General features: G+C 41.2%; 2 protein-coding genes across 2 annotated transcripts; one reads left to right on the forward strand and one right to left on the reverse strand.

The window, feature by feature from the left end:
* Positions 1-2,047: 2,047 nt before the first annotated feature.
* On the forward strand, positions 2,048-4,228 carry LOC121639280. Its single transcript, XM_041984439.1, has 3 exons — positions 2,048-2,375; positions 2,524-3,826; positions 3,941-4,228. Exons 1-3 carry the CDS (start codon positions 2,359-2,361, stop codon positions 4,226-4,228), a joined length of 1,608 nt encoding a protein of 535 aa, XP_041840373.1. The 5' UTR covers positions 2,048-2,358.
* Positions 4,229-10,322: 6,094 nt separating this feature from the next.
* On the reverse strand, positions 10,323-16,018 carry LOC121639628 (protein mono-ADP-ribosyltransferase PARP14-like). Its single transcript, XM_041984970.1, has 7 exons — positions 15,640-16,018; positions 15,142-15,221; positions 14,120-15,017; positions 13,389-13,988; positions 12,550-12,686; positions 11,095-11,275; positions 10,323-10,824 (listed from the first exon to the last, which is right to left on the reverse strand). The coding sequence occupies exons 3-7, from the start codon at positions 14,865-14,867 to the stop codon at positions 10,538-10,540; spliced, it is 1,953 nt and encodes a 650-aa protein (XP_041840904.1). The 5' UTR covers positions 14,868-15,017; positions 15,142-15,221; positions 15,640-16,018; the 3' UTR covers positions 10,323-10,537.
* Between the last annotated feature and the right edge of the window lie 956 nt (positions 16,019-16,974).

Here is a 16,974-nt window from a genome sequence, read left to right on the forward strand (position 1 = left end):
AGATTTGATAACATATTAAACCTCTTGAATGAAAGTTGCACTGTTTTCAGTCACCAAATACATTCATAAGTTTTAAAACAAACATCTAAGCTTTCTTACCAGCACAGACGGCAGGAATTGCAACAGACTGAAATCCAGAGTTCTCACAATAGTCAATGATCCTGCACACAAGTCCCTCAATGACACTTGCATCCTTTTCTCCACAAACATGTAAAATGGCTTTACATGGGAAAAATCCAGGCTGGGATACAAAAACATCTCGGTCTACTTTTGCTTCACACAGAGCACAGAAATCCTTAATAAGTAGGAGTTAAGTGTGGCTTCTTGAGAAATGTCTGTCTTACCTGTTTTCAGTTCAGCCTCCACCTTTGTTACAGTTTTGCTTAAGATTTTTTTGCATACACCATCTGAAAGACAAGAATGCATTTCCATAGAGAGCACATCCAAGAGTCTGCAGACTTGCAATCAGGTGGACTGACACCAGCAGATGTTGACCAAGCATGGAGAACCAAAAATGTGACATGGTCGCAATGAAATAAATACATATATTCAAAAAATTGTGTAATAAAGATTTATACAAGTCTTTGGTTTTCGCTAATAAAGTTTCTAAAAAAAAATGTCATTTACGAATAGAGAGGGGTCTAGAACAAAATTTCTTTATTTTTGCTATTCACTGTTGTAATGCTGGCTATTCAATAAATACACATGACAGGAGTTTAAAATTACTAGGTGTGATGGCCGTACCTACAGCCCCACATTTAAAGGCGGTAACCCCCACTACACCAACACATTTCAGTTATGTTAGTTTGAGTTAACACTGTTTATATTTGGTTTAAGTTGGGTTGAAATGCTTTAGTTCCCTTTTGTTAGCGCGCACATTGGAGCACTATTGTATTTTCAATTCTGTTTAAGTTTGTGTATTCAACATGTGTTTTTCTCTTTTAATGGTGCTGGGGGGAGCATGATGAATGCTGGGGGGCAGCAGTGAGCTCAACAGGCAGAAGCCAGGGAGCAGGAAGTGCCATGGGCCCAGACCAAGTCAGCTCCTTCCGGAGGGGAGATTAATGGCCTTCATATAGTTAAACATTTAGTGTTGTTGTTACGATTTTGATTAGTTTGATTTCTTGTATTATTTTTGAGTAATTCTTGTGTTAAGTAATAATGAGCTAACTGTTTAGGTTTTGTCTAATTGTTTAATGTATTTGTTAACCCCCCATGTGTTGTAGACTGGTCTGATCAGCCAGTATTTAAGTGTCCCTTTGTTTCATGTCTGTTAGGTCAGGTTAATTGTTTTGTTAGGTTAGTTTGGTTCTCTTTGAGTTACATGCTAAACAGTTAGTTTAAAGTTTCCTGAGTTATTGTTATACTTTGGTTTAGTTTTGTTTATTTGACCTCTTTTAAGGGCCCAAACTTTTTGTGAGTATTCTTTTGGGTAAATAAAACCCGCTCTTGTTTTGAAACTAACTGTGTCCTTGCCTTGTACCAGCTCGATCCATCACATGTGGTGTCAGAAGTGGGATCAGCTAAACAAGGACACAGTTGTTTTTTCTTTTTTTTTTCAGCAATAATTTTTTCTCTTTTTGTCTCCCCTACGGGCTTTTTGTTTTTCGGAGACATGCCTCGTGGAGCAAGGAAAAACGGGCCAGAAACCAAGATGGCGGATGAATTAACTGCCTGCGAGGAGGAAATGGAGGATGGAGCTCGCAAAATGGCCGTAGACACTGAGGGTGAAGATGTCCGAGAACCAACGCTGACAGATTTGGCTGGAATATTGCAGACTTTTATGGCGCAACAGGAATCCCGGGAGGTAAAATTAAAACATGAATTTACACGCCAGGACAAATGTTTTAAAGCCTTGCAACACCAGTTTCAGCTTTTACAAATGGAAGTGCAAGCACGCACATCTTCCTCCCCTGGGCCTAGCTCAGGCAATCCAGGCCTACAGGAGGACAGTGAGGAGGATAACCACCAGCAGGTCCAGGCCTCATCACCACAGGAAAACCTCAGGGTCAAGACAGGTCAGTTACCAATTCCTCATGAACCAAAACTGCAAAAATTAACCAGTGATGATGATATTGAGCACTTCCTGGTTACTTTTGAGAGAATTGCAGCTGCTTGTAGATGGCCACAAAGAGATTGGGTCTTCCGCCTCATACCTCTACTCACTGGTAAGGCAAGAAGTGCCTATGTTAATATGGATGTGGATGAGTCTCTGGATTATGATGAGGTGAAAGAAGCCATATTAAAAAAATATGACATTAACCCAGAGACTTACAGACAAAGGTTCCGGTCCCTACATGTGCAGCCTGATGAGAGCCCCAAAGAACTCTACGTGAGGTTGAAAGAGTTGTATGGGAAATGGATTCAGCCAAAAGGTAAAACTGTACAGGAAATTGGTGAACTGATCATTTTGGAACAATTCCTAAGAATGCTGTCCCCTGAGCTTCAGGTGTGGATTAAAGAACACAATCCCGCCTCTGCAGCTGAAGCTTCCTCACTTGCTGATGTGTTTGTGGCTGCCAGGCGGAAGGGTCAGCCATGGAGTAATACTGCTATGAAGGAGAAAGATGCCCGCAGGCCGCCACCACCCCAATTCCACCAGAGGGCGGCAAGTGTGAGTAAAACTCCTTTCAGGGAGAATCAGCAAGAAAAATCAGTTGCCAAACCTGGTAAAAAGGTCCCAGTTTGTTACCTGTGTGGGCAGGAAGGTCACACTAAGCCAGTGTGCCCAAGAAATCCTTTAAATCTCACACAAATGTGCTTTGTACCAAGAGAGACTGTTGACTTGAAACCAGAAAAGGGATTGTCAGCAAAAATGGCTGTGGTAAAAATCAATGGGAAAAAAATTAAAGCTTTGATAGACACTGGCAGTACTCAGACTCTTGTGCACAGACAGTATGTACCAAATAATAAAGTGTGTACTTTTGAAACGATCCCAATCTGTTGTGTGCATGGTGATGAAAAGCTTTATCCTACTGCTGACATTTTTATTGAGGTGCAAGGACAGTCGTACCTGTTGAATGTTGGTGTTGCAGACAACTTGCAATTCCCAGTAGTTTTGGGTGAAGATCTGCCAGTGCTATATGATTTACTGAAACCTGTCCACAATTGTAATGTGGTGACAAGAGCCCAAGCCAAGCAAAATGAGCATCTCCCAAGTCTTAGTGCATTGCCTTTCTTTGACGCTGACCTAGAAACAAATGCCGGAAAATCTAGGAAATCACGCAGTCAGAGAAGACAAGAGAAATTCAAGCACACAGAGGTCAAACCACAAGTTGAGGATGCTCCAGAGGTTCCCTTGGGTTTTAAAATCCCATCCAACATTATGGAGCTGCAACAAAATGACCCTTCATTGTCAGCCATTTTGTTGAGAGCTAGAGGAGGAGAGTCCGAGGTTGAGCCTGGAAGCAGCAAAGAGGAATATTTCTTGCAGAATGGCATCCTTTACCATCAGCACGGTCAGACTAAGCGGCTAGTGGTACCTGAATCAGCCCGAGATGTAGTCCTTACTCTGGGCCATTCTGTTCCCTGGGCTGGCCACCTAGGGAAACATAAGACCACTGCTCGCATTAGACGACATTTCCATTGGCCTGGCCTGCGCTCAGATGTAATACAATTCTGCAGGAGTTGCCCTCAGTGTCAGAAGACATCAGCTAGAGGCCCCTCAAGAGCTCCACTCCAACCTCTGCCAGTTATTGGGACCCCTTTTGAACGTCTTGGAATGGACATTGTTGGTCCAGTAGAGAAAAGCAAAGCTGGAAACCGCTACATGCTGGTCATCACAGATTACGCCACTAAGTATCCTGAAGTCTTTCCATTAAAATCTGTAAAGGCAAAATCGGTGGCTTTTTCCCTGATACATTTTTTTTCCAGGGTTGGATTCCCCCAAGAAATTCTGACCGATCAGGGAACTAACTTTATGTCTGTGTTGCTGAAACAGGTTTATAAGTTGCTCGGCATCAGGGGTATGAGGACTACACCATACCACCCCCAGACGGATGGGCTTACAGAGCGCTTCAATCAGACGCTCAAACAAATGCTCCGTAAGTTTGTGGATGACACCGGGTCTGATTGGGATCAGTGGCTGCCTTATCTGCTTTTTGCTTACAGGGAGGTGCCTCAAGCTTCCACTGGGTTCTCTCCTTTTGAGCTTCTCTATGGTCATGAGGTAAGGGGGGCCTCTGACTTTGCTGAAGGAAACATGGGAAGGAGAACAGGACAAGGATGAGCCTGTGAATGTGGTCTCCTATGTTATCCAGATGAGAGAGAAGCTACAAAAAATGAGTGAATTAGCTCAGAAATACATGAAAGAGGCACAGCAGTCACAGAAAGTGTGGTATGATCGTTCGGCCAGAGAGAGGAACTTTGAACCAGGCCAACAGGTACTGGTAATGCTACCAACAGCAGACAGCAAGCTGCTGGCAAAATGGCAGGGTCCCTTTGAAGTGCAAAGGAAGTTAGGCCCTACTACTTACCAAGTTGCCATTCCAGGCCTTCAGCGATCCACTAGGGTGCTCCATGTCAACCTGCTTAAGGAGTGGGTCCCACGCACGGAGAAAGGGGCGGAAGTGCTGCTCATCCGGGGTGTGGGGGAGGAGGAAGAGGTGGACCAATATCTACCATCACTGTCTGCTGCTGACCTGGATTTGAGCCATCTCACTGCCGAACAACAGTCTGAGGTAAAATCCTTGCTTATTTCAGACATATTTCAAGAATACCCTGGCCGCACAGATAAGGTGGAACATGATATTGTGTTAAAGGCTGAGGCACCAGTAAAACGTATGAGTTACAGGATACCTGAGCGCCTCCTGGGGGCCCTGAAAAAGGAAGTGGATCTTATGTTGTCCCTTGGAATCATTCAACCTTCAAAGAGTGAATGGTGTAACCCAGTTGTCCTGGTTCCCAAGAAGGATGGGACCATAAGATTCTGCATTGATTTCAGGTACCTTAACTCCGTTTCAAAGTTCGATTCATACCCAACACCAAGAATGGATGAACTTACTGAGCGCTTGGGCAAAGCTAAATATCTCACCACCATTGACCTTTCTAAGGGCTACTGGCAGGTGCCTCTCAGTAAGCGATCATGTGAGCTAACTGCTTTCCGTACACCATGGGGCCTGTATGAATTCACTGTACTGCCATTTGGTTTACATGGCGCCCCGGCCACCTTCCAAAGATTGATGGACCAGGTCCTGGATGGTCTGGCTGCTTATGCGTGTGCCTATCTGGATGACATTGTCATTTATAGCGACTGCTGGGAGATGCATATGGAGCATCTGACGGAGGTCTTCGGCCGTTTGGAGTCTGCCGGCCTCACAGTAAACCCAGCAAAGTGCTTCCTGGCCCGAGCAGAGACACAGTACCTTGGTTTCATCATTGGAGGTGGGGTCATTAAACCTCAAGTTGATAAGGTCAAAGCGATTGAATCCTGTCCTCTTCCACAGACCAAGAAGCAGCTAAGATCTTTTTTAGGTATGGCTGGCTTCTACCATCGCTTCATTCCAAACTTCTCGGCGAGGGCGGCCGCCCTAACAGATATGACAAGTAATCGGCACCCTCACCAGGTGAAGTGGACGGCGGAGGCAGAGGCGGCTTTCCACGACATCAAGCAGTCGCTAAGTAAGGACCCAGTGTTGCGCAGTCCAGATTTTGACCAGGATTTTATCCTGCAAACGGATGCCTCTGAGAGGGGTATTGGAGCTGTGCTTCTGCAGGGATCGCCAGGGGTTTTACATCCAGTTGCTTATGTAAGTCGCAAGCTGTTTCCCAGGGAGGAGCGTTATGCCACAGTGGAGAAGGAGGCTCTGGCTATCAAGTGGGCTCTGGACTCTTTCAAATATTACCTGCTGGGGAGGGAGTTCATCTTGCAGACGGACCATAAAGCGTTGCAGTGGTTGGACAGAATGAAAGATACAAATGGAAGGATTACTCGATGGTACCTCGCCATGCAGCCATTCCGGTTTGTGGTTCAGTACATCCCTGGCAAGGACAACGTAACGGCTGACTACCTCTCCCGCTGTTCCAGCTCTTTTGAAGAGGGGGGGTGTGTGATGGCCGTACCTACAGCCCCACATTTAAAGGCGGTAACCCCCACTACACCAACACATTTCAGTTATGTTAGTTTGAGTTAACACTGTTTATATTTGGTTTAAGTTGGGTTGAAATGCTTTAGTTCCCTTTTGTTAGCGCGCACATTGGAGCACTATTGTATTTTCAATTCTGTTTAAGTTTGTGTATTCAACATGTGTTTTTCTCTTTTAATGGTGCTGGGGGGAGCATGATGAATGCTGGGGGGCAGCAGTGAGCTCAACAGGCAGAAGCCAGGGAGCAGGAAGTGCCATGGGCCCAGACCAAGTCAGCTCCTTCCGGAGGGGAGATTAATGGCCTTCATATAGTTAAACATTTAGTGTTGTTGTTACGATTTTGATTAGTTTGATTTCTTGTATTATTTTTGAGTAATTCTTGTGTTAAGTAATAATGAGCTAACTGTTTAGGTTTTGTCTAATTGTTTAATGTATTTGTTAACCCCCCATGTGTTGTAGACTGGTCTGATCAGCCAGTATTTAAGTGTCCCTTTGTTTCATGTCTGTTAGGTCAGGTTAATTGTTTTGTTAGGTTAGTTTGGTTCTCTTTGAGTTACATGCTAAACAGTTAGTTTAAAGTTTCCTGAGTTATTGTTATACTTTGGTTTAGTTTTGTTTATTTGACCTCTTTTAAGGGCCCAAACTTTTTGTGAGTATTCTTTTGGGTAAATAAAACCCGCTCTTGTTTTGAAACTAACTGTGTCCTTGCCTTGTACCAGCTCGATCCATCACACTAGGCAAGCGTATGTATAAATAGCAATAAATAGCTTTGGGACTGGGTAAAGGTGTTCTAATAAGTCCTTCAATTGGCAGCCCAAAATCCCATTGAAGCGTTAAAAAATCAGTGTTTCTCAATCCTGGTCCTCGGGGACCACTGCCCTGCATGTTTTAGAAGTGTCCATCTTTAACACACCTGACTCAAATGAATGGCTCTTTAGCAGGCATGCAAAGAACTTGACAAGCAGTTCAGTTAATCTGAATCAGGTGTGCTGGAGTTGGACAGAACTAAAACAAGCAGGGCAGTGGTCCCTGAAGACCAGGATTGAGAAACACTGCTATAAATGAAACAAGGGGGCAGCTTATACTGGCAAAATAGAGGGATGGGGCCAAGATGAAGGATTGGTCAATCTAGTCTGAAGGCCCTTTCACATGTCAGTTCTGCCATATGGCCACAACGATGACCCACAAAGCAGCCTTGCCTAGTTACAAATTAACCAAACAAGTCAGTCTAATCCTATGCCAGTATGTCCTTTCACAAACCATTACAGTACTGTAGTGTAATGTCTGATATACTCCACACACCACCTTCCCAGTTAGCCATCAGTAGCACACTTGTCCACTAAAATGTTAATATATCTAGACTTGTTGTGTTGTATGCATTATGCATCTTATACATTATGCATCTTTCATGTGGGATTCAGCTCTGATTATTTACGCTTTGAAATCTTACTGTATGTTAGCCACATACATCATGCATCATTACGTCACACTGTCATGCCATGATGCTGGGCTGATGCATGAAAGCCTATGCCAGGAAAACCCTTTTCACCGCCGTTAGTATCTCCCTAATGTAGTCTTTTAGCTTCCAGTCATGTGACTCACACATCCACATCTCTTGCTCCAATTTTCCAGACAGCTTCATGTAAACAATCCAATATTATACTTTTCTTCTGTGTCGGTTGCTATTGTAAATGCGGAGCCTGCCTTTTTATTATGTGCTTCCCTGTGCTTTGCATTTTATGTTAAAATTAGCCTAAATTTAATTATGTCTGTCTGATGGTCTGTATGCTCTGTCCATCCTCATTATTTCCCATTTGCTTTTGTTTTTTGCCATATTATTTCTAAGCAATGTTGACATTAAAATTGTGCTCAGTGAAGAGTGAAAGGACCATCTAGATAATTAGGTTACACTCTGAATATCTGTGCCATATTTAATGGCAGTTAAATGGACAAGCTAGCATTGCCACACAGAGCCACACAGAAGCTGTCACCTACCATTGTGAAAATTGGTGAAGTCAGTCCTGTTCACCACAGAGTCTGTAGTCTCATTAATGATGTCATCAAACACCACCTTTAGCTTAACCCAGCCTCCCATCATTATGGTGACATCATTCGCACCACTGGTGAGGAACCTGAAGATCACTGAGAGGAAGAGTACCACAAATCCTACTCAATTTGATTTTCAGTCTTATGATTGGGGATTGGAATAAGAAAAGATTTGATGTCAAACATCTAATAAGCACCTTTAAATTCCAACAGTTCATAAAACTAAAAAATGCTGCAGTATTTCTGTTTACCTTGCCGTCTCTGGTTCATGTTTGAGCTACGATTTTTGTGCACTTCATGGTAGCTTTGTAAAAACAAGTATTACACATTAAAAAGAAGAAGAAATACAACAGACCAATCATACAAGGTATGAGTAGTTACCTCTTCAGAGTTGGGATAACCTGGTTTATTGACAATGTGGATGGTGGAGCGAGATCCAGAGGATCTAGATGGTCGAAACTGGTGAATGTTCTCCACCAGCACTAGAACGGCCTCTGTCAGGGGGTAGTTTAAGACAACTACAGGTCCAATAACTGGAATGGCCACTGAACTAAATTTCAGCTGCACACAGAGGTCCAAACATCTCTTCAGCCTGTTACTGAGAGCCTACAAGACAGAAGAGATAAATTCTCATACGTTTTCAGAAATAACTCTTGTATTCTAAGTTAATGTCTAATCCTACAGGATGCAGTAGTAGGCCATATAAGATATGACATGTTTCAAAACATTTTAAAAGTACTTCAATTAATTTCTCCCCATAAATACCTTTTAACCCCATTTTCCCCCTTATTCCATCAGTGTTATTGTTTAGATTGTAACATCACCCCCACACTGTTTCCTCTGACACCATCCCAAGGCAAGCACTCTATGAAGAAGATCTTGGAGCAGCCCAGAGATGGAGGCCCGTCAACCTGCAGAACACCACCAGGGGCGAGGGTACGATTCGCCACCACCGAGTCAAACTTTGATTTGACTGTATTACCTCCTTTGCTCAGCAGAGATGCACCGATATTTGTAGAAGTCAGCTGCTTTTTGAGCATGGGGACAACCAAGACATTGACCTGTGGAAACATTATGAAGGGATATGAAAAGAAGTTTTGCACCACTTTTTTTCTAAATGACTGGAAATAGAAATAAATAGGAATAAAACCTGCTCATTTTCTAAACTGCCGATCTTGATCTTTAGGTTTATCCCATTATCTGCGATGTTTCCAACAGTGTTAAAGCGAGGCCTGTTAATGGAAAAACTAGGTCTGGTGCTGCTGATGGATCTGCTCCTTGCTCATGACAGGACAACCTATCAACCTTGCTGTTTTTACCATCTCCCTGGACGTATTGGATTAATTTGGAATATTTTTTAAATTGCCTTCCTAAGAGTTTTATGAATTGGCAAAAAAAAAAAAAAAAAAAAAAAAAAAAAAAACCTATACATTTTCTCACAGAATTAATGAAATATTTGATAATATATACTTATTGATCACAATTGGAGAATTGGCTTAAGCTTTTTACGCATATGTACACTAGAGAGCAGTGTACTACAATCAAAACACATGACGCTAGGATATAATTTAAGCTATGATGAGCTTCAGAATCTGTGCCACCTATACAACTTTTGTAAATGAAGACCAAACTTCTTCATATGTATAAGCGTGTATTTTTAACTTTTCTTAGAACTAGACAATTCTCAAAATTAAACAATTTATCTTATTACAAGTAATGAAAACCCACTTATCAAACTCATTGTCTCGACTAAGTTAATTAAAAAAATATACACCTCAATCTGGGATTAATAAAAAGTAGAAAAGCTTTATAAATTAAAACATAAAACATCCACAACAGTTTTTAAACATTTTATTTATTTATACCAACCACCTTTAATACCAGTTAATTATTGCACTTTATTAAAAAACTCACTTTCATTTGTCCCAAAGACCAAAGGCTGCCAGACTGCAAAGCCAGAGTGTTTATTACAGCCTTAGAACCTGTGATGTGACATATTGTTCTCTAAAGTATTATTTGATTGGTACACAAAGCTGCATCAGATCAGTTGTAAAAAGCACACCATTTCACATCTTCGCCTCTCAAAGATAAACTGTGACTAAATAATGTTTATTGTTTTATCGTTTTCTCTCACATATCAAATAATTTCAATTAAAAAAAAAAGTGCATAAAGTCAGTTCTTTTTTTTTTAGAAAAAAAAGCAAATATTGTTCCCACACTGGGATTTTTTTGCACATTTTTATAGCTTTGGTACTGGTTTGTATTTGCTCAAAATTAGTTGGCTTATCTTATTAAGAAAAGTTTGATTATTTTTTTTTTTAAAACAAGATTACTTTTCTAATGCAAAGATAATGCAAGATTTATTTACTTTTTAGAACATGAAAAAAAAAGTTCATCATAATGGATAACTAACGAAATGTGATGAGATAGTCTGGACAGGCTTGGTCGTCGTGGAACACAACAAACATGCTGGGATGATCTATTGCGTTCACCAGGCTGTCGTAACGATCGTGTGGCTGCACGCTGTTCCGAAGTGGAGGCATCTTCATGTCGCTGCGGCCCAGAGTGTAGACACCAGTCAGAACCCGGGCAACAAACATGGCTTGAGTACCGTCTGCAGCTGGTTTTGAGTAGGTGGGACTGGCTGAGTAGATGGCGTATACAGCAAAGTAGGTTCCCTGACCAAATGAAGTTGCTGGAAATGGTAAAATGAAATGTTGGCATTTTGGGAAATATACACAAGGACCTCTGAATGAATTTTTGTTTTAAAGTGGTACACACTTCTCTTAAGTCACACTTTCTCGACAAAAATGTCTAACAACATTCAAATTTATTACAAAAGATACAAAACTGAGCAAAAGTGACATTATTGCGACAGCCTAGATAAATGTACATTACTGCTCACTTCTAAAACGAATAAGAAAATCAAGCTATGTTACAATTTATTAGATCAAACATGTATTACCATTTTTCCCAGAAAAACTCCTGTTGAAGCCTTTTTTCTTAATGGATTCACAGCTGTCCTGGCTTGTCCCGTGATACAGAAGCCTTTCACCTGCTCCCCCATCGCATTTGTTTTTTTCAGAAAGGTGCTTTTTCTGCAGCTCATAGACTCGACGCAGATGAACATTTTGCAAGCGCTCGATCTAGAAGTAAGGAATAAAATGACTGACAAATCAGTGGGATAAACACAGCTGTTCTGTGGAGGTTTTAGAGGTTTGCTAGAGAAAATCAGTGAATTAACAGCATCATGGAGACCAAAGAATACACCAGACAGATTAGGAATAAAGTTTTTGAGAAGTTCAAAGCAGGGTTAGGTTATGAAAAAAAAAAGGATACCCTAAACTTTGAACTTCTAACAGAGCGCTGTTCAATTCATCATCCAAAAATGGAAAAAGTATGGTACAAATGCAAACCTTCCAAGACAAGAACGTCCACCTAAACTGGCAGGCTGGACAAGGCAGGTAATAATCAGCAAAACAGCCAAGAAGCTCATGGTAGCTCTGGAGGAGCAGCAGAGATCCACAGCTATCCACATTAGTTGTGTACCCCTTAAAATGTGACTTTATGGAAGAGTGGCAAGTTGGGTGAAAGAGAGCCATATGTCCTGTTTACAGTGCAGGGGACAGAGCAAATGTGGAATAATGTGACCTGGTCAGATGAGACCAAAGAACCTTTTGGCCTAAATGCAAAAAAGCTATGTGTGACAGAAATCATCAGACAGACAGAAAGACCGACTTTACAATAACCCGAGTTGATCAAAGTGCTGGACAGAGATAAAAACAAGAATAAAAACATAGTACACTAAATTAAAAATATTACAAGTTTCTCAAGTGACACCACTATCATGTGTCAAAGGTTGATCTGAAAAAATAGGTTTTCAGTCTGGCCTTAAACAGGGCAGCTCCATGATGGAGTGCACTTCAGGGGCTGGGAATTCTGAAGTTTCAGCCCTGCTACTGTAAAGGCACGATCACCCCACTGTTTGCACCTAGACCATGGGACTACCAGCAGGTGTTGTTTGGAGGAGAGCAGGGCTCTATTGGGCTGGTGAGGGGTCAGCATGTCACATAGATAAAGAGGTGCAAGGCCGTGGATGGATTTGTGGCAAGAGTTGCTGTTCACAGACACTCTCCATCCAATCTGACTGCACTTGAGCTATTCTGCTAAGAAGAATCAAGGTTATGCTCCAACTAAATTCATTTGAGTTTGTGGCTGTAATGTGCCAAAGTTTAAGGGATATGAATAAGTTTTTGAGGAATGATACACAAGAGAAAAATAATACAGAATTAGTACTCTCAGAAAGGTTTTGCTAGAAAATTGTATTAGATTGTGTCCTGTGAGATTATGTATTTTGCATAAATATAACACAGTAATGGTAATTTTTTTAAAAACAAAATCAAAAAGCAGTGACACCCACCTTCACAACAGTCCTATTTACAGTCTTAAAGAAGTCTGTATGCACACTCTTGTACTCTTCAGAGGAGGGCTCCAGTACAACATCTTTCAGATTTTCAGAAGTTTCCATATTATCCCAGTAAAGAGGGAAGCTGAAATCTGGAAAACATTTTTTTTTTTTTTTTTTTTTTTTTTTGCAAATTAATGAGAAAATTAGACAAAGAAAATGTTCAGGGAAGTTCACAAAAGGCATGTGCATTACATTTTTTTTTCTTCAGTAAATTAAGTAAATCCCTGACCAATTTCCATTTTGAAGAAAATAGAAATCCATTTTCTAACATTCTCTCAAATTCAGTTTTGACTGGCCACCCTGTATCTTTCTTTCTCCTCAATAATCCCATAAAATAATAACCTTGATATGTCATAAAAACTTAAGCTTTGTGCACCACTTGCAGCACGGATAACACATCATAGGTCATGGTACGCATACCCAAGATTATAGTCTGGTGTAGTTTTACTTTACAGTGCTGTAAAACCTGTGGCATTATCCCAGTGAAGGCTGAGGTTGAAACTAATTTATTTTATTGGATTCTTTACTATAAAGCACAACATTGTTTGGTAGTCGCTCTCACACCTGTCTGACTTGCTGTTGTAAGAAAATCTGACCTCATGTGTGGCTTCATACATGCAAACCTACTGGTGAAAGTCAAATATTGTGACTGTGGCTGTCTGTGAGTTTCCCTGAAGCCTTAAGGAACAACAAAGCAAACTGTATGAAGAATGCTGTTATACCTTAACAAGCAGAAGCAACTAATTAAATCAAGTAAAACATCCTGTTTTTAACACCAATTCTTCTCTTACCTGGTAAATTCTGAAGTCGTTTCAGCTTTGCTTTCTGACCAGTTAATTGTTTTTTGGCCTCCATTTTCTGTAAATCCACATACCACGTGATTCCCCAAGCGTCCACTATGCCTTTCATTACATTATGGTTTTCCAGGTTGTAATTTTCTGTTTTGGGGAGTCTTTCCCAGCTGCCTTTATTTCCCAAGATGCACCAGGCCACAAGTGGGTACATATTCTCCTCCTCCTTGACTCTCATTTCCCTCCTAAGAGGAGTGATGGTGTCGAGCATCTGCACCACCTGGTTGACCCCAGCTGTTAACCCGCTCACAATCAAGCCACCATGGTCGAGCTTGTCCTCCTGCACAAACAGACCCTGGGTCTCTGCTAGCTTCCTTAAATTCTTCATGTCATCCTGGTTAAGGTCTGCCAGGTCCTCCATTTTGAGGGTTTTTGTGGAGCAGTGAGCCTGGTACAGATCCTTCATCTTTGCCATGGCATCACCAACATTCTTTCTGTGAAGACCCAGGACCAGGAAAGCAGACTTCTGACTTGGGGAACTGGAGCAGATGCTTAGGCTTGAACGGATAGACAGTCGAGGTAACGATACTGCAAACTGATCTAAACAAAAAAGATAATGAAGAACAGCCAGATGATGCTAATATTAGAACTTACCAAGTTCAACAACAGACTTTTTACTTCTTGTGTTGATTCCAGCAGTTGGGTAGAGTATGTCAAAATGTAGTACTAACCTTGCTTTTCCCTGATGAGGACTTGACAGGAAGTCTCAATTAGTTCTTTGCTTACTTTACCATCTCCCTGGAAGTAGAGCAGAGCTCCTGCTCCATCCAGTACCAAAGTGTCTGATATCAGACTGGCTAGAGCAGATGAGAGGCTGTTACGGGTCTCCCGAACCCGACGACGGGGACCAGATATAGCCACAGATGGATAAGGAAGATTTGAAGCTTTTAAAGTCACAGTAGTCTGCTTCATGCCAATCATGTCTAAGATTTTATCAAAGCAGGCAACCACTTCGGGACCCAGCAGGCTCAACACTTCTTTATCTGAAACCTCATTCAGCAGGTAGTCATTCAGGAGGTCTTTGAGCTTGTTCACATGTTCAGTATAGCCGACCAGTCGTACTTTGGTGACCGTGGTTGCACTGGGTCCTTGAATGAGGCTCATGTCTACTTTGAGCTCCAAATGGTTTACCTCACTTTTTGCTTTCTTGAGGATTTCTTTTATTTTGTCTGCATCTGGAGGTACTGCTGCAGGGCCTTGCAGCTTCACTATCTCCACACTCAAATCCCTCAGCACTACTGTCAGAGCCTCATCCAGGTCACGAGAGCACAGACTGAACAGAACCAGGTCCGACCCCACCTCTATGAAAACAGGACTTCTTAAATTCAGGTCAAAGTGAGTCTGGAACTTGGAGATGGCACGGCTGGTTTTCACGAAGATTATCAAATCTTCAGGAAGCTTAACTCTCTTAACTGACATTTCTTGTATCAGTTTGGGAAGTTTTCCAGCTACCAGCAGCACCTCTTTATCGGGACCCTTCAAGGTGATTGTTTGCTTTGAGGATTTCAAATTCTTGGCAGTGAGTACTCAGTACACGTATAAACTCTTATCTGTGATATGGCATTTATCCTAGAAGAGAAACCAGAAAAATTTTTACTGTGACTTTAACTAAATCCAAACAGACCATCTTTGCTATTATTAGACAGCTTCAAACAAGCAAAAGTTGTTTAAAGGTTAACATTACTTTACTAACCTGTTGCTGACTGCTGGATGGCTCGTGTGTGGATGTGAGACTGTGAAGCAAATGGGTTCTACTCATTGTCTGAGAATAACCTGGGATCATTAGAAAATCCTATGTGAGAACTATTCCTTTGCCTAAAAGGAGAATCTATAAAATCTGACACACTAAGTTACTGATGTAACCAGTAGTTTAGGGCTTAGTTTAGCTCATTTGAATGAGCTGTAATACATATTGCCAGGTGCATCCAAATAAAAATGATTTGAAGATCACTTCACTTTTACATCAACACCACCTGCTGGCCGAAGCTTTATATAGGAAACAAATGCAACATTGCTTTTTTATTCCCCAAATGGCACGATGACAAGCATGAAACACAACAGTGTATATTTGAAGTTAACATCAAAATAACATTGTAAGCATGTGCTGCCACGAACATCTAGTTGAAAGCTTAGGGTCCAAGTATAACCTCATGGTGCTGCTAACATGCAACTTTTAGCTTTGTTTACTTACCAAGCTGAGTTCATTCAGTCTTGCCTCTATCAGCTGCAACTAAAACTCTTCCCTGAACATGATTCGTGACTCAGAGAACAACTTTTCCTATTTTTCATCCATTTTACCTGCAATTCTAAACTTTAAAGAGGCTTTTTAAGCAGTAGCCTACTTATTATTTCCTCCTTGGCTAAAACGATGTTTAGATTTAGTTTCACTTTCCTTTACAAGCCGGTAGGTTCATAAGAATGATGCAATCATGCAAACTGACGCTAATGTGCTAATTAGTCATTTATGATTCATGTGAAAAGACACAAGTAACTCTTCTGTGGCTTCTCATGGATAAATAAAGTGTTTTTCATTTCGTTGCCATGTTTGGTTTTGTCATGCAGGTTCTATTTTTAACTGGGTCAACTGGGTGTGTTCCGAGTTCCTTTCCGTCTTGTTTTCACTTATCCTGATTAAACGATGTCACACCCCTTCATGTAAATATGGAGCTGGGAATGAAAGAAATCACGTGTGTGTTTCCGTGTAAGTGCCGTGAACCCTGTTGCTGGTTTTGTAATTATGATGCCATCGTGTGTCCTGTACGGACAGATCATAAGGGTATTAGTATTTAGACTGGAGTTAGACTTGTTCCATGTGTTTTGATTTTACAACAATAACTCTGAACCAAAGAAACAACAAGGCGCACGACTGAACCGCAACTCATAACCTCCTGTGATACCATTTTATACCACTAGATGTCGCAATAACACTATTAATTCGCAGCAACTCGGAGAAACGTCCACAAAAATAAATAAATAATAATAAAAATAAAAACAAGATGTAATATACAAGTATACAAGTAATTAACTTTAGATCTCTATGATTAAGACTGAATTATTGCAAGTGAGCCAAATTAAATACCCCTGGTCTATCTGATACAACATGCTGCAGCAAAGGCTCTGATGAGCAGGAAAGATCATATTTCCATTTCTCTGTATGTTCGATGTATAGATATTTGACATAACTGTCATTCATTTGTTTTCCCCTTTTTCTTTCTCAGTCTGGCTGCAGAGCTCCACTGTAGAGTCAGCTCTGGCATAGGCTGCACTCTCAGGTCACCTCCGCCATAGGGCAGGAAGAAACAAAACATTTTCAAAATAAATCCCATTCTGGAACTACATAGAAGATTTTTCAGAATGAAATGAATCGATAAATTGGCCGACTTAGTATTTTAACCTCGTCTAACTGTCTTGATCATGCTATAATAACTTTAAGTTCACTGATAAATCAGGCATATTGTCTCCTGTCCTTCTCATATGAACAACACACTTTTCAATAATACCACTTTGAATGTTTCTGGTACATTCA

Source organism: Melanotaenia boesemani, chromosome 5, assembly GCF_017639745.1.
Source record: "Melanotaenia boesemani isolate fMelBoe1 chromosome 5, fMelBoe1.pri, whole genome shotgun sequence".
NCBI classification, from domain to species: domain Eukaryota; kingdom Metazoa; phylum Chordata; class Actinopteri; order Atheriniformes; family Melanotaeniidae; genus Melanotaenia; species Melanotaenia boesemani.